General features: G+C 39.9%; 1 protein-coding gene across 1 annotated transcript; it reads left to right on the forward strand.

The window, feature by feature from the left end:
- The first annotated feature begins 1,347 nt into the window (after positions 1-1,347).
- Positions 1,348-14,917, forward strand: CLUL1 (clusterin like 1). The gene is given in 8 exon segments (XM_050892667.1): positions 1,348-1,390; positions 1,393-1,449; positions 2,771-2,919; positions 6,089-6,256; positions 8,185-8,629; positions 10,092-10,229; positions 13,397-13,611; positions 14,750-14,917. Coding segments are annotated over 8 exon segments (1,383 nt in total).
- Positions 14,918-18,648: the final 3,731 nt, after the last annotated feature.

Consider the following 18,648-nt stretch of genomic DNA (forward strand, 5'->3'; position numbering starts at 1 on the left):
ACTACGCTGAAGAGATTAAATGTTGGAAGCTATTTTTAGCCAAAATAATGGTAACAATTTCACTAAGAACATAAGCTGCAGATGTCTCCTCAGGTAAAAAGCAAAACGATGGAAGAGCTAGTAAGACGAAAGGCTACCGACTACAGAAAAATAGCAGATCCAAATTACATTAAATTATGCAATTCTGCCCTACGCTCCCCCTAGTGGTTTTGCCCACAGAGATGAGCATGAAGTTCCATACATGCAAAATCCTGCAGCCTAATGACAAAACGTCCCGTTAATAGGATTAAGTACCTTCTCATCAGATAAGTAGAACATGGCAAAATCCCTGACACTCCCAGAAATCAGATCAGAACACAGCCCGACCCCTTCCTGACGCAGGGAGCAATTTTGCAGAGGAGGTGTTTCAGTATTAATGGTAAATATGTTGGGTTTTTTTTACTTTTCTTTGGTAATGGGTTTGTATTTCTTTGCAAAGTTAATTGGTCTTTTGCTATAAATGTAGACGTACAATACGCAAGTAACTATAGAATTAAATCCAGGCTATAAATAAATCCAGGCTTTTAACTTACATACGCACTTGCAGCTGATAACTGCATCTCCAAGAAGGCTATACTGGTTAACAAGAAGGCACTTAAATACTGTGTTCACTTAATCAGATGAGAACTATAAAGTGTAGTTGCATGGTTTCTAAAAAATAAACCTTTCTCCTCTAACTGCTCTTGGGAGGGAAATAAAGCAAATGGCATATCTTTCCTTTATTTTGTAGGAATTTCTTTCAATTTCTGATGTGTTTGTTTACAAAACTGATCTAATTGCCAATTTCTTGGCACACCTATTATTGCATCTGCTATATTAAGTATTATCCTGAAGGACAATGAAAGGAATTGCATATTTGGAGACAAGAAAGGGAACAACATTCTAGAAATTTCCCTTTTTAAATCTGGCAATAATGTTTAGCATGGATGCATTTATAATATGAACTAAGAACATAGTGTGAGATCAGTAATTAGTGTGTTTCACAAGGTAGAAAAGGGACAGACTGAGCTGCATAAGCTTTCAGTTTTATATAAATATATGTCCTGATTCTGTTACACCACTGTGCAAACTCAGTGGAATTCATCTAGTTAGTCTGAATAGATAATTACAAATGAGGTCAAGCTTCTTACTGATGTGTTTTCACTAACAGTAGCATTTAGGTGCATGTTACAGCTCTCAGAAACCATAGTTAAAGTCAAAATTAATGGGAACTTGTATAATACTTAGTAAACATTACACCTAGGCATTTGAGCATCATGAAAATGCTGACATTTAACTGCACCGACCTGCTTCTTTAACAGAAAGAACATGAAGTCCTCTTGGTTATTTATAATATATGTGCTATGGCTGAACGCCATCAGTGTGCACCGACAAGGCAGGAGGAAATGAATCTCCGGGAAAACCTGAAGCGTATGTATGCTTTTCTTACCAGGGGTGTGCTGGAAGCCCCTGGGCCCAGGTCTCCAGTCTCCTGGTGCATTTTGACTTCCACACTTACTGGCGTCAAGAGGATCTGCTTTCATGTGTGGAGCTTAGAAACCATCATATAGCTGACTATATGCATCCACACACACACAATGGGGAGATAAGAACAACTGGGATGAGAAAGTAAAGGGATTAACAGATAAGCATCCCCTTACAAAAAAGTATTTACAGCATTTTTATAGGTTATTTGGCCCCTCATAGATCATTAGAATATAAACTGAACCCAAAATTCAATTCAACAGATTTTGAATTATTTTGTTTGTTTAAATAATCTTTGAAAATGTTTATTCTACAATTATATACTTTGCTGGAAAAGATGGTTATTACAAAAAATTGAAATAAAATGACTTAATTTAGAAATAAGCAGCTATTCTGCATATACTCACCTTTAAGCATGGCTTTATTTTGTGGATAGGAATCCCAAGAGGATCAGCCATGAAATATTCCTTTGCTTCAGTCTACGTTAATAATATTTCTGTAACAAACAAAAAGTTAGGGGAGGAGAAGAAAGATATAAAGGAAGAAATCACTGACATGTGCTTTTGGCAGTGTCAGGGTGATGTGTTCTTTACTTGTTTTGTATAGCTCCAGTGATATTCAGGGTATTTCTGCAAAGGGAACAAATACAGATAAAGGACAGGCAATCACGCAGAGCTTCAAGGTGCAATGTGTGGGCCAACCCGGGCTTTCACCAAAACTCTATGGTCATTACTTCACAGGAAGTCTAGAGATTGTATTTTTATGAAAGCAGGTTGAAGGCACCTGTAATCTACATTTTCAAAATGTAAAGGGAAGCTGTCACGGGCTGCTTTCAGATCAAAGATAAATATAGAGGTTATGATGTCATTAGAAAACTGATGAGTCATCCTTGGAGATATCCAAAACCCAGGATGAGGTCTTGAGCAACCTGCTCTAGTTGACCCTGCTTTGAGCAGGAGGGTTGGACTCAATGATCTCCAGAGGTGCCTTCCAGCCTCAATTGTTCTGGGATTCAGTGATCAGCAGTGGGACAGTCGAGTATATAGCTTGAGTTACACAGCTGATCACTGGCAAAGGCTCTGAGCCAGATTCTTATCTGATGGAAATTTTCTTGGCTCTGTGTTATTCAGCATTCACTATCTCAAGATTTGGCTCTGCAACTGTAGGGAAACATAGAGCTGTTTTGTTCTCCTTTGTCATCAGTGCATGACCATTTGTGATAGTGTTAAAATCTGATTAAGTCACTATATAATTTGGCTTTTTTTAGTATTATCTGAAGTTGGAGAGAAGTATGTAGATGAAGAGGTAAAGAAAGCTTTGATTGGTATTAAGCAGATGAAAATTATGATGGAAAGAAATGAAGACAAGCACGTAGATCTGATGAAAACCTTGAAGAAGAGCAGTGAAGAAAAAAAGGTAACTGAAGTGCATCTGGATTTTTTTGTTTGTGTTTTTGTTAAGTTGTGGCTATTTTTAATCAAAGATGAGGCAGGTTGTACATGGATTTAGCCTACTTCCTGGAAGTGGTACAGCATGCCATTGTGCTTAGGCCAATAAGCAACCCAGAAGGGATCCCCTGGTGTCTCCCGTTTTCTGGGAAGAATGTAAACCACATTGTACGTACACGCTAAGCAGCATACATCTGTTTATGTGGTCACAGGATTGATAGGAAATCTGCTTCTGCCCCTTTCTCTCACTAGCGGAAGAAAACTCTCATGGCACCTCTACAGAGGTTCTCACTGCCTGTCTCCTGGAAGCAGAAGTCGGGCCAACAGACATCCTTTACTAGCCTGTCAGGAACCTGGATGTTCACATTTCAGAAGAAGTTAAAACGTTAGTTTATATTTGCCAGTTTCTTAAGAAAGAGCTTTCCTGCTGGCAGGACCCTGGCAGACTGAGGCTTCAACCCTGAGGGAAGCTTTCAGACTGCGCTGGAATAAAGCACTGAACAAAAGCACCGCCTGCCTCACTGGTGCCTCTTCCAGATTGCGTGGTTCTTTTGAAAGCTAGAGGTGAAGAGTTTCTGTCTTTCCTCAGAAATACAGCTTCCTAACTGAGTGGCATACTGTTAATTTTTCCCCGTGGCTGAATGTCTAAGCTATTTCTAAAATGAAACTGAAATAGTGAGCACTAGAGAAAATACAACTGAGTTACCACTAGTTAGCAAGTTACCTTCTCTCAGCCCATCCTGTATGCAAGCTAAAACATGTTATCTGACACAACCTTCCTTGAGATTTGAGCTCTCTCATTTTATTCTGCAGTTGGGAGGTAACCAGCAGCAGCCTAGGCATAGTCAAGCTGATGGTGACCACCATGTGGAGATACAGAAGTTCTGCAGTAAAAGGAGACATTAAATGCTGTATGTAGACTCAAACATTACTTTGGAGAGAGAACCTGAGTTTTGTAACATCCTGTCATGGTTTAACCCCAGCCAGCAACTAAGCACCACGCAGCCGCTCGCTCACTGCCCCACCCAGTGGGATGGGGAAGAGAATCGAAAAAAAAAAAAACCCTCATGGGTTGAGATAAAGACAGTTTAATAGGACAGAAAGGAAAAAATAATGATAATAATAATAATACAATAGTAATACTAAAAGAATTAGAATATACAAAACAAGTGATGCACAATGCAATTGCTCACCATTCGCCAAACGATGCCCAGTTAGTTCCCAAGCAGCGATCCACCCCTCCCGGCCAACTCCCCCCAGTTTACATACTGGGCATGATGTCATATGGTATGGAATATTCCTTTGGCCAGTTTGGGTCAGCTGTCCTGGCTGTGTCCCCTCCCAGCTTCTTGTGCCCCTCCAGCCTTCTTGCTGGCTGGGCATGAGAAGCTGAAAAATCCTTGACTTAGTATAAACACTACTTAGCAACAACTGAAAACATCAGTGTGTTATCAACATTATTCTCATACTAAATCCAAAGCATAACACTATACCAGCTACTAGGAAGAAAATTAACTCTATCCCAGCCAAAACCAGGACACATCCAGAAGCCAAAGCTGCTGCAACAGCAACGGGTTGAATCAAGTATTGCACTTACTGCTTATTTCTAGAAATCCCCTCCTTCACTGAATTCACACCAAGGCAACTGCAAGCAACTGTATAAAGGTGTTTTGTGCAGAAGGTCCAGCAGCTCTTCCCTGGATGTCTTTATACACCTCAGGCCCCAAGATGCTTCCCAGCTTGCTTTGCAAACTTCAGACCTTCAGAAAAATACTAAAGTCACAAATGATAATGTGCTCTAGAGAAAGTACAGGGGATCAGGGGAATTTCCAATGTCCTATCGCAATGCCTAGGCTCAGAGCCATGTGCTCAGATGATCCTGGGAAACAGAGATCACTGTATGTTTAAAAAAATACAAAGATCCTAACTATTGCTTTCAATGAAGTTGAAGGAAAATTCCCTCTTGGCCCAACATCTGGTAGTTTAAACTACTTGTATTAGCAAGCCAAAAAGTACCTGATAGCTTTCCAACATCTTTAGGAACACCAGTACACTCCCATGATCTACGCTGTTGTTAGCTCTTACCGGATGATTTCATTTACACAGAACTTACGGCCACAGCGAGAGTTCATAAAACACTGAATAAATGTATTACAAAGATCAGAAAATAATTAAACATAGACTATGAAGACCACAGTTACTGTCTCCACCAAGCACACTCTGACAGAAGTTTTCTTTTCTGTGAGCCTCTTCCTTATTGAAATGCTGCCAGAAAGGAATAAGACTGACCAATTAAAAGGTTTCTGTCATACTTAGGAACAACTTGGAACATTGTTTGGAAACCTAAATTACTAAAATATCTTGTACTTGCAGAAAGACATTAATGATGTGCAACCTACTTCAATAGGAAGAGCTCTTCTGTCTTTCCATTGCCAAGTCTAATCTAAAATGCTGCTTCTGATCTGCTCACCTTTGTGCTCTACCTGATGAAGAATGATCCAGTAAATAGAAGCAGCATTGTAAAATGCATCTTGTTTCCCTTCAGTATGGAAGGAGTGCCTCACACGTCCACAAGAGCAGGAAGAAACCCCCTCACTACAGTCTTTTGATTAGTATAATCCCAAAGAGAGGAAATGCTGTACTTTTACATATTTCTGCATTAGAGAAAGAATTTATTATGGCAAGGACCTAGCCTCATGAAATATCAGTCCCTTAAAGAATATAGCAAAGCAACAAAAAAGGGCTATTTGTGGAACAGATGAATACTGCAGATATGATATGGAGAAAAAATGATACGAGTTGAGCACATGACCTTGTGAGAGTTGAATGCTTCTTGCACAGAAAGACGTGTGGTTTTTTTCATAACCACAAAGATCCAGGTAGACCGTAGAGATCCATTTGGTTTTGTAGGCTGTGCCCTTTGAGAGAATGACATCAGAAAAACCCTATAAAGAAAAGTTTTTTGATTTTCAGTTCCCTCCATATGTGACTGCAGCTGAGAAGACAACCTACCCTAATGGTTAGGGATTAGCAAAAAAAGGAACCATAAATAGCCAAAATGAGTGATCAACACTGGGATAAGTATTTAGAATATTAATCTGAAAATTGCCCTCAACTGAATCTTTTTTCTTACTTAGCAAGCCTTGCGACTTATGGATGAAGTAAAGGAAAGATTAGAAGAAGAAGAAAGACAATGTCAAGTATCCTTGAAAAATTTATGGGATGAATGTGAATCTTGTTTAGAAAGTACCTGCATGAGATATTACACAACTTGCAAACATGGTTTGTCAACATTTAGAAGAAAGGTAGGAAGAAATTTTGTATCTGGGAAATACTCTTGAATTCACCTAACGGTTTTAGAGAGAGCACATCTTATTTTCTCAATACCCAGATCTGCCACTTACATCAGGTTACTACAATTAATTTGATTTGGAGGGTCTGGAGATGTGAAGCTATATGGCAGAAATTACATGCGATTATATTCATTGAACATTGAGCCAAAATAATTTCGGTTGCACCCTGACTCCCTCCATGGACACTGATTATTCCCCTGACTCCAATGGAGTCACTCCAGATATACAGTGTTGTCTCTCACAGTAGGACTTGCATTAAGATGCTCGATAACTGTTTGTGAAAAATACCACATAGATTCTTTATGGTCCATCTAAAAATCAGCAGAGTTAAAAGTGTAGATATAGTTAGCAAAATTCCATGGGAAAAAAATCACCTACTTATACAACATCATTCTTTCCTATATTTATTTGATTTAAATCTACTCCTTAAGTAACAAAATACCTTTAAAATGCTTAACTGTTTTTTAATAAAGGAAACTGTCAGCAAAGGAGATTCCCCTAATTCTACCAGAAAGAAAATATGCTTTCCTGGCTGGCACATTATTATTACAACATTTAACAAAATTGTAATCACATTTTTTATTTGGGCATATGCTTTAAGTGCAGCCTAACAACTGAAACTGCGCAATTACTGCTACTGAAATTTTAGCCAGATTACCTAGCTTTCACATCCCCAGACACTGAAAAATACAATAACTTAAAAATTAAACATGGGTGTGTTTCAGAAGTGACAAGCCTTAGAGCAAAGGTGTTTAACATTTGTGCATCTTAAAATTACTCAGGTAAAAATGTGGAAGATATTAAATTTAAGACTACTGGTGATACTTTTGGCTTTTTAGATACCTCGCATGGATACCTCAAATGTACTTGGACTTTCAAGAGTCTGTGGATGTCAGGTTGAAATTATTGCAGTAAAAGTTATATACTGCACTGTCACTGTCTTTGACCCTCTTGGTAACTTCCTCAGTGAGCTATAGGGTTCATTTGAAGCATTCAAAGTAAAAAATGTGTTGTGACCTAAATAATTTTTAAAAAAGAGGACAAAGATGATAGCTGTGGCTGATGACACACAGGCAGCAGGGGCAGCCCTGGCTTAGGCTGTTCCTGCAGTGCTGTTTCACAATTCACCTTCCCTCTGAGCTGCACTAGTGGTCAGATCAAGCAGCAGATCTGATTTAAAAAAAAAAAAAAAAAAAAAAGTATGTACATCTATATGTGTGTGTTTGGCAGGGTGCTTCTTAACCCTTACCAGTTTTCTAATGCCATGAAGCGTGGCTCCACAAAACACTGCATCTACTCAGGCGAAGGTAGTGCATTAAAGCACGGAGCAGGGAACCAGTGGCTGAGACCCAGGGACTGGGAACTCTGTAAAGCAGAGTCAACACTCGGCCTCTTCCATCATCAAACCATGGACTCGGAGCCACTGTTTCACTGATTTTAATGGGTTTCAGTTTGCACAAGGACGTGAGGACTTGGCCATTGGTGAGAGAGGGTAGGGTGTTTACAGATCACAGCGAGAACAATTGCCTTCTGTTCCCTACACTGCACATAAGTACCACAGAAATGATTCCAAGATAAAGTCCAAATTGTTTGTTGGAAGAAACCCAAACGCCGATACTAACTTTGAGCCTCCACAGATTAAAGACCAACTGGCAACCCTTTTACTCCAGATCTGATTTGGAGGTCATGATTTAGACTGAATGTACTTTCACTTTAGAGTCTAGTGTCTTAAATTACTTTGGAGAATATGCTGCGTTTGCAGTTATTAAGAGGGCATTGTTTCTACGGGTTTTTGAAAGAGAAAAATTAGACCCACTTCCCTGAGAGATGAAAAATTGGTAACTTGTCAGGCAGCTGATCTATCTCCTTCTTATATACAGGTTGAAGATTTTTTGAGGAAAATACCTCCACTCATTTTGCCTTTTCATGAGGATCAAGGAAAAGACATCCAGTTTAATGAAAAGCCTGAGAAAGAGGATACCCAGCTAGTAAAAATGGAAGACTTATTTAGCCAACTATTATCGGACATGGGCTCGATATTTGACAGAAGTTTCATTTTTTTCAAGCAGATGCAAAAAGAATTTGACCAGTCTTTTCAGATGTATTTCATGTCTGATCTGGACTTGAATGAGTCCCCCAGCATGCCAGCTTTACCTGAGGACACCACCAGAAATGACAGATCACAGAAAGGCTGGGGTATACCCAGCTTCTTACAGATAGTTTTTGATTTCAGTAAGACGGTGTTTGAAGGTGTCAGTGAGGTGATTACCGAAGTATTTGATGAATACAGAGATAATAGAAGAAATGTGCCAGAACAAGCCAAAGGCAAGTGTTAGAAAATGAAAATCAACGGCACTGTCAATGATGTCAATTGTCATGGCTAAACTATGGTTAATGATTCAGTTTGCAGTATGTTGGTGTGAGATACTGTATGGAAGCTCTGGAAGCTTTCTTGGTTAAACAGGCATGGGTCAAGGATAACTTTCAGTTAAATGAAAAGGTACAAATCACCTAGAAATCTCAGAGAAATGTCGCAGGGGGACTTACAAGTCCTAAACATCCCAATTTTCACAGCAATTCTCAAAGCATTTGCAGGAGTTCCTCAGGACCACTTGAATTCATGACGGATGCAGGTTTTCACAAGGCTGTGTTGTGGTTCAACCAGCCTCCACTGGCAGGGCAGTATGAAAAGCTGAAAAGTCCTTGACTTAGTATAAACACTGCTTAGCAACAACTAAAACATCAGTGTGTTATCAATATTATTCCCATCCTAAATCCAAAACACAGCACTATACCAGCTACTAGGAAGAAAATTAACTTTATTCCAGCCAAAACCAGGACAGGCTGACTGACAGGTCTGACCTCAGCATTTGTCAGGATATGATTTGTATCATATCATATTGATATGTCACCAATTCTAAAAAATTAGGGTAATTCTATGAGATGTCAAGGCATATCCCTGCCCTTGCCAAATGACATTAAGCTCAGCCAGGCAGCTGCAAGCCCTGTTCCAGGCTACCGCAGCAAGGCCAATCAAATACAGACCAGCCATCAGGTTTTTCAGCGACCAGAAAAATTCTGGCCATAACGTTGGTTTCAGATGATAACTCTCAATAGAGGAAAAAACCCATGGTCAACTTTTAGAACACAAGTAAGCCTTATCCTTCGTATCTTACTAGTGCAAATAATAGAAAAACATGCTTCATTCAAATACATGCTGGTGCCTGTCTATAAGGACATCACAGTAAGCACATGCCATAACTCTGAGTGGCAGGTGACATAACCATTATATGGTCATCAGGAAATACAAAGTTAAGTGATTCTTCAACAGTGGTTTTTTTTGATTTTTCCTGTATCATGACCCATGTTACCTCAGAAATAAGCTTTGGTACTGTGCTCTCATCTAGCTGTACATGATTATGAAACATCTTGACTTCTAAGGGTCAAAAAGATCTTACAAGAACTCGCATGTTGTAGAAATAACGTGTAATAATATTAGCAATTGTTTGGCTATTAGTGGGGAATACACTACTATGCCTTTATAAGGGAATATGCTATAGTGGCATGAATTCCTTGAAAGAAAACAAGATTTGTATCTTCTCCTGACTTCTGCTTTTTAATGTTTTATTCCTTTTTTTTTCTTTGGGGGGGGTGGTGGAGATTAATGCCAGATATTTTGGATTAAGGGCAAGAAATTATATTCTAGCACACAGAGTAGGTAACAAACGTATATTTATCAAGACCCTAAGCTTAATGGCAGTCTAAAAATACTGTGACTTTATTCCAGATCCTGACAGAAGTGGTGTGTTCTCAAAAATTGTGTCAGGGCGCCAGAGACCACTGTGCAGGGAGCTTCGGGAGAACTCTTCTGGATGTTCACAGTTTCATGAGAGATGTCAGAAATGTCAAGACAATCTTTTGCATGGTAAATAGCTATTTTCTGGGTTTTTTTTCTGTAATGCATTGATCACTGGTTTGTGGATTTTGAGGCTGTCATCTTCTACTGTGCTGTTTCCATATTTTTAGAATTAACATTGTCACTGAGTTTTTATTGTAACTACAGATACAAACACTATTCCCCATTCCAGATGATTTCAATATTACCTTTCCCTACTGTCTCCACAGAGTGTCACTATAACTCAGTTGTTAACATACCGCTGGAGGTCCAAAGAGAAGTTCTACTCTCTATAACAAAATATCTATATATTTTGTTAGAGTTACCATCCTGCAGAGAAGCAAGAGGTCAGGCAGTAATTGATCCTGCCTGGGTGCAGAAGTGCTGAGCAGAAAGTGAGGAGAAGCTCAAACTCCTGACACTCGCTTCTCCTGCAGACAACCAGATGTAACGCCAGGTAGCATTCAGCTCCTCACAAGGAAAGCAAGCGCTGAAGAGCCTGTAATTATTCTTTGTTGAACCACGTCAGCACACAAGGCTGACATGAAGGACAAAAGGGGGACTGCTTGTCAGTACGTAAGGAGATGGCAAAGCTCTGGCATGCACCCTCCATGGGCACCTGGAAAAAATCCAGGCACTGCATCACCTAGAACTGCTCTCAGGACTCCCGCTGCAGCATAACACATCTGTATTTCCAGAATTATTCAGGTCTTAAAAGCTACAGAATATGCTTAAACACAAATGTCTTCAGAAGATCTCCAGTGTGGCAAATATTAATGATCCAATGACACATTTTGAAAAGAGTATCAGACCACTTCTATCTCGCTAAAAATATCTTTTTGTCTGCAACTGTGTATTACAGATACCAGTTTGTATCTGTGATCGCTGTATTATCAGCCTGAAGATGTCCCTTGACAGTCGTATCTGACAGAGAAAAAATTGGATTTTTCCACAGTAATTTTTGTATAGGTTTAATATAATGTTTTTGTTTAAAATTTGTATTTTAGTAAAGAAAAAACCAGCAGTCTTCAGTTCTGAATTCATGGCAGATGATACTAGTCACATACTAATGTCTAGCTATTGTTAGATAAATATTAGGCCTTAACACTCAACAGGAATACTAACATACGTTATGGGCTTTCTTGTAATAACCTATATCATAGAATCATAGAATGGTTTGGGTTGGAAGGGACCTTTAAAGGTCATGTAGTCCAACCCCTCTGCAATGAGCAGGGACATCTTCAACTAGATCACGTTGCTCAGAGGTTGGACGGGTCCAACCTGGCCTTGAATGTTTCCAGGGATGGGGCACCTACCACCCTCTGGGCAACCTGTTCCAGTGTTTCACCACCCTCATCGTAAAAAATTTCTTCCTTGTATCTAGTCTAAATCTACCCTCTTTTAGTTTAAAACCATTACCCCTTGTCCTATTGCAACAGGCCCTGCTAAAAAGTTTGTCCCCATCTTTCTTATAGGCCCCCTTTAAGTACTGAAAGGCTGTAATAAAGTCTCCCTGGAGCCTTCTCTTCTCCAGGCTGAACAACCCCAACTCTCTCAGCTGTTCTTTGTAGGAGAGGTGTTCCATCCCTCTGATCATTTTTGTGGCCCTCCTCTGGACCTGCTCCAACAGGTCCATGTCTTTCCTGTGCTGAGGACTCCAGAGCTGGACGCAGCATGCCAGGTGGGGTCTTGCCAGAGCGGAGCAGAGGGGCAGAATCACCTCCCTCGACCTGCTGGCCACGCTTCTTTTGATGCAGCCCAGGATATGGATGGCTTTCTGGGCTGCGAGCACACATTGCAAGCTCATGTCCAATTTTTCATCCCCCAGTACCCGCAAGTCCTTCTCGGCAGGGCTGCTCTCAATCCCTTCATGCCCCAGCTCGTATTGATACCAGGGGTTGCCCCGACCCAGGTGCAGGACCTTGCACTTGGCCTTGTTGAACCTCATGAGGTTCACATGGGCCCACTTCTTGAGCTTGTCCAGGTCCCTCTGGATGGCATCCCGTCCCTCAGACGTGTCAACCACACCACTCAGCTTGGTGTTGTCCGCAAACTTGCTGAGGGTGCACTTGATCCCACTGTCTGTGTCACCGATGAAGATATGAAGCAGTACTAGTTCCAATATGGACCCCTGAGGGACACCACTTGTCACCGATCTCCATCTGGACATTGAGCTGTTGACCACTACCCTCTGGATGTGACCATCCAACCAATTCCTCATCTACCGAACAGTCCACTCATCAAATCCATAGCTCTCCGACTTAGAGAGAAGGATGTTGTGGGAGATCATGTCAAAGGCCTTACACAGAAGTCCAGATAGAAGAAATCCGTAGCTTTTCCCTTGTCCACTGATGTAGTCGCTCCAGCATAGAAGGCCACTAGGTTGGTCAGGCAAGACTTGCCCTTGGTGAAGCCATGCTGGCTGTCTCGAATCACCTCCCTGTCCTCCATGTGCCTTAGCATAGCTTCTAGGAGGATCTGTTCCATGATCTTCCCAGGCACAGAGGTGAGGCTGACAGGTTGGTAGTTCCCAGGGTCCTTCTTTCCACCCTTTTTAAAAATGGGTGCAATGTTTCCCTTTTTCCAGTCACCAGGGACTTCACGTGACTACCACGACTTCTCAAATATCATGGAGAGTGACTTGGCAACTACATCAGCCAATTGCCTCAGGACTCTGGGATGCATCTTGTCAGGTCCCATAGACTTCTGTATGTTCAGGTTCTTCAGCGGGTCTCGAACATGATCTTCTCTTACAGTGGGAGGGACTTTGCTCCCCCAGTCCCTGCCTTGCAGTCTATATACTTGGGATGGATTGATAATGGAATATGAGCAATTAAAAAAAAGATAATGTACAAGGAGATTATGAAGTTGCTATATGTAAAATCTACCAGTTCTTATTTAGCCTAACAGAAAATATATTGCCATGAAATATGATATAAACCTTAAAGTACTTGGTAAGTCATTGTAATACAGCAAATGGGATAATTAATCCATTTAGTCATTATGAGCCTAAACTAAATCTACCAAAATAGGTCAGCACGAATTACTATTTTTTTTTTAGCATTATTTAAACACCAACCCAAAACATGCCCCCCTTGCTAGACTTTTTTACAGTTTTCTACATTTCACATAGAAAAGACGAAGTACAAGACATACTACTTTCCTATAAGCTTCACGCTGGCTGTCTTTTCTAACAGATTGCCCAAACGTTCCTGAACTGCACATAAAGTTTGATGAAGCCTTTAAGCTGGTTAATCTCTCGGGGGAGCAGTATGAACAGATTCTCCAGGTGGTTCAGCATCATACAGAAGACACTTCCTACTTGTTGAACAAAATGAAAGAAAGATTCGGGTGGGTGTCTGAGTTATCCAATATGACCATCGGACCAGAAAACATTTTCAATATAGTTAAGGTAAGAGTTGTCTTCCAAAGGGAGCTATTGCACAGTGCTGTCTTTGACCGATGCTTTGCTCATACTTACGCTCTTGGGGATTGTTTGTGAATGTTTGTACATATGTAATGTTTGGTTATTACAACACAAAGTTCCTACTCATCTTGAATTTATGTATGCTTGATAATCCCTTGATGAGCTGAAACTCCAGGGACTAGAAACTATTTTCCTCTAAATCCTTTTAGTCTGATGGATGGCTGACAGACTAACCTGAATCACTGTCTGGTAAGAGTAAATTGACACTAGCAGCTTTGACTGGCCTCAGATTACCTTCACAGATAAATTTCACTGTACCAGTCAGTAACACATCCTTATTGGATCACTGAATATCTAGCTATATGTCTATGTCTGTACCTATATGTCCCAAAGCTCAAAGAAGGCAAATGTTATGCAGATTATTGCAGTGGAACCTGCATATCTTTAACAGCATCTGTCTAGATTCCAATAAATACATCATGATTAACTGTATCTCACACACAAGAACATATCCAAGGCAAATACAATTCATTTTCCTGGGCAAGGGACAAATCCTAGTCTCCCTTCCAACTCAGAAATCCAATGTACTACTATTACTACAAGAACTTTATACAAAATGATTGTGCAATCCACCAAAAAAGCACAAAATCAGGAACAAGGGCACAGGCAATATTTAAGCACACTTTCCCAACCAAGTCTGAGCTATCTGCTCTAGAAAAATAAAGCTACAGAACTAAGTCTGGTTTAGAAAAATACATAGGAATGAATAACTTCAATCACACAAACTTTGTCTTGAAATTAGTGGGACAACTCACAGAAGTTTTCATTAGGAGAACAGAAGCTCTTTATAGATGTAGTTCATGGTATAAATACTAACATGCAGTTCTTTAATATGGTCTTGCAGTGCCATGTCAGCTCTTCTACCGCCTACAGTAAGCTTTGGCATAAATTCAGACACCCACTGTCTTTTCAGAAGGAACTAATTTAAAGAAAGTAGACAAGTTTAAAATATTCCTCTATTTAATTTTTCCCCTATTAAAGACAGTAGGCACAGTAGGTATAAACAAAACTGAAAGTATGCAGTAGTTTGTAGTGTCTAAATTACTGATGTGTTCTCTTATAGGTGGTACCTGGGGATCCCTCCGGTAAAAATGAAACTGTGGTAGACGTGAATATTCTGACTTCACCTACTTTCACCATTAAAGTTCCTCCTAACGTAGACCCCAAGAGTGCTGAATTCATTGAATACATAGCTGGGAGAGCACTGCAACTATATAAGCAGAATTTTTAAGTGGTAAGTTCATTCCTTCTCCTTTCATAGAGAACACAATTCTTCATAAGAGGTATTTACATTGCAATAAACTTTAGTTGGAACAGGATTCAGTCATGGTATAGACAAGACTGTCTTCTCACAAACAACACATTGATTGAGACAAACACAAGCATTACAGAAAACAAAAACAAATGCTCAATGTTCTAGCCTGCAAAACACAGACATGATGATATTAAAAGATTTGACTTACTTAACTGTGAAACCCTCGATCTTTAAGTAACATCTGGGATGAGGTAATGTGATGATAAATATTCCTCCAGAAGAGAATTGCCTCATAACCACAGTCCAGAGCCTTGGCATCGGAAATGATGTCTCTGTTCATTAATCACGAATGAACCGGAATTACCACTATTCATTACGTTTTTTATTTTCAGTGGTGTTTAAGAGCGTGCTCCATATTATTTTTGATGATAAAGGAGTGCAAAGTTAGAATCAGCATCAGGACTTGAAAAAGCTGTCTTACCATAACATTTCCCCATTAGCAGCACTCTGCTCAGATTAACAGTGTTAATAGAGTCTGCAGCTTGACTCGTAGGAACGTGCACAGAAAGATCCTTCTGATGGGCTTCGCTAACCATTTTTGTAGAAAGGGCTCACAGAGGCCTCTCTCCATGCTTAAGAGATTTCCAGATGGGGAGGGAAGAACCAGGCAGAGAGGTAGGGGAAAACAATGCTTCATATTCTCTAACCCCACAGGGAATCTCCAGGAAAGACGGGGTGGTTTCAGGTGGCATCCCGGTGCTGTGGAGCTAGCAAGCCACCCAGGGAAACCCAGGGGGCTCCGGGATGCGCAGCTCTGGTGGCCTCCAACTATCACAGTTGGCTCTCCCAGAGGCCAGAGCCACAAGATGCGTGAGACCTACAGGCAAATCACTGCAGTGTCCGCCCAGTCTTCTGAGGAGGCACTGGATTTGGGCATGGCTCCTCTTTAGTCACGAGTGCCTGGCATTCTCATCTCAGCCAACAAAGCATGACCTGAAGCGCACAGAATTCTCAGGAGGCACGTAAAAAGGATTCAATATTAACAAAGTAGATGAAGAAAAGAAAATTTCAGCATTTTATATTGACTCTGGTTATTCTTTTGAAGTCAGACTCACAATTTTTAAACAGATGAAAGAAATCGCTTCGACCAGAGAGGCTGAGGTGGGCTGCAGAATTTAGACAGAATATAATAAGCCTCACCATGAACTTTGCTTAGGTAAATATTGGTGAAATTATGTGTATATTATATTTAAAATATTTTTAATATATTTATAAACATATCAAAATGCTCAGCACAGTTTCTCTATAGTTTTTCTTCAAAATTCTCTGTCATTTGTATGCAGTTATTGACGATATACTCTTTCAGATCATGCAAGACTCATCTTCAAGGCCTAATGATGACAATGTTTATTTCTTTAGTCTGATTATGATTTTTAGCCTGAATCTTAGTCTGATTTTCCTGTGCAACATATCTTGTGTAGCCATTTCATACCTGAGAAAAGTAAGTGGCATTAATTTCCAAATCACAATACCATTTTACGTTGTTTGCACAACAGATTTAGGGTACATGAAAGTGTGACGAAAGCAAAGAGTTAAAACTCTGCAAGAAAAGGGAAAGATCTATAAGAAGGGAAAAAGAGAAAAAAAATCTGTTTCTGTCTGGTTTTTGTCATGTATATTTCTATAGCAGGGCACTGATACATTCCACATATACTTATTTTTCTAACATCTTTTTCTCAGTCCAAAACCAAAATGTTTAATCAAAATTTTTTTTTCTCCTAGGAAAGAAGATATGTGAAATCTTTCTTCGTGAAATCCAGTATATACTCCTTAGGTGAAATACCCCTAAGCTCAACGTACAGCTAATTGTTAAATGACTATGGTTAAAATAGTTGCATATAAATAAAATTTTGCTTAGTAAATACTGTGACATATGAGCTAGCAACCGAAGACTGTAGAAATCTTTTAACTCAAAACCAAATTCAAATCCATTTTAATATTAATTTATTTAAATAAAATGTTATTTATGTTGTAAGTTAGGTAATCTGATAACCAGCTATGGCCCTGGTCATGCAAAGATTTAAGGAAATAATCAGCTGTAAGCATACAAATTAATTCCTATTTGCATACTTAAATTCAAGCACATTCTTAAGCCTTTTCAAGATTGGTCCCTACAGATGTTGCACATTCAGCTAAAGTCTGAATCAACCAGATTTCCATATTGTCCTGGTTTCGGCCGGGACAGAGTTAACTCTCTTCTTAGTAGCTGGTACAGTGCTGTGTTTTGTAGCATATTATTTTACAATGAAAATGTTCCATTTCTTCTTCCAGTTGCTTTTGATGTTTATCATGTACATTAAATGACTTTTCTGAATATGCAGTAATGAGTAAGTCTTCCGCCTTTGGCTTTTCTTACTTGTAGATCGCCTCTGGGGTTAATTTTTTAATTAATTAACAGGGAAGCCTTTATCAGAAAAAATGTTTGTTTTTTCCTAAATTATACACATTAGCTTTCAATGGTATTTGCAAATTATAATAAAGGTTAAGAACTGATATATCTCTCAGTTAGAAGCAGAGCTCTAGGTGATTTGGTTTCATTTGCTGTGCCTGGCATTTCTAAGCATTTTTTGCACACAGTTATATTCACAATTTCCAACTGTATGTCTGCTAAATAAATTGTATTCATTTCAAAGTGTACAAAACCATCTATATTAGATATGAGTATAGAAAAATAACCATACTCTAATTATACCATACCTTTTCTGTTACTTCTATACATGCAAGTAAGTATACACATTTATATAAGAAAAAGGCCATTTCATTGTTTTAACTAGTGGGAAAGATGTCTTCCTGCCTGCTGTAAGGAAAGGTAGCATTTTCTAATCCACAGTCCTCTGTTCTATTCAACCTCCATTATATATGCCTGTATTACAGGCTCCTAATCATGAGAGATTAGCAGTCATAACTCCTGTAATCACATCAGTTGTCAGAAAGTAGGGTTTATCTGACAGATAAGTGACTCTTACGGAATGCTTGACTTCTAAGATATACTAACAAAGAAATATTCAGAGAAGAGTCAGTCTGTTTTGACTAACAGAGAGAGCATACCTAGAAAATTTTCAGAGGACACATTGAGAGCAGTTGCAATCAGTGTGGAGGACATGGGTCAGGATGCAAAATGATGCTGAGAAATGGGAGAGAGAAGCTGACATCAAAAAGATGAAACTCAATAAAAGCAAGTGCCGAGTACTACCCTTAGCGAGAAAGCAACTGTGTAAATAAAATGCGAAGCAGGAAGCAGCTGACAAGGTATGGCATAAAAGGATTTCGGCTTTAAAAGTGCGCGTCTGTGTAACACTGCTGCAACGCAGAAGGTGAGCCTGTGCATGGGGCACGGCGCTGCAGGAACCCCACACCGAGGATAAGGGAGGCCGGCAGCAGGCTGCGCTCGGGGCTTTGGCAGTTCGGGATATCCTGGCTGGAGGGATCCCTCGCCAGATGCGTGCGGCCTGCTAGGCCCAGCCGGAGGCTTCAGCCTTGTTCAGCTCTGAAACGGGATGCCTGAGGCTGCAGAGAGGAGGAGGAAGATGACAAATGCCAACAGCACTTTCCAGCACGTGAAGAGCCTGGAAAGCAGTTAGTTTGCCCTTGGGGCAGAACGAGGTAAAATCAGTATGGTTTGGAGAACAGACTTGCGTTAGGTGCTC

The sequence above is a fragment of the Gymnogyps californianus genome, chromosome 2 (genome assembly GCF_018139145.2).
Source record: "Gymnogyps californianus isolate 813 chromosome 2, ASM1813914v2, whole genome shotgun sequence".
Classification (NCBI taxonomy): Eukaryota; Metazoa; Chordata; class Aves; order Accipitriformes; family Cathartidae; genus Gymnogyps; species Gymnogyps californianus.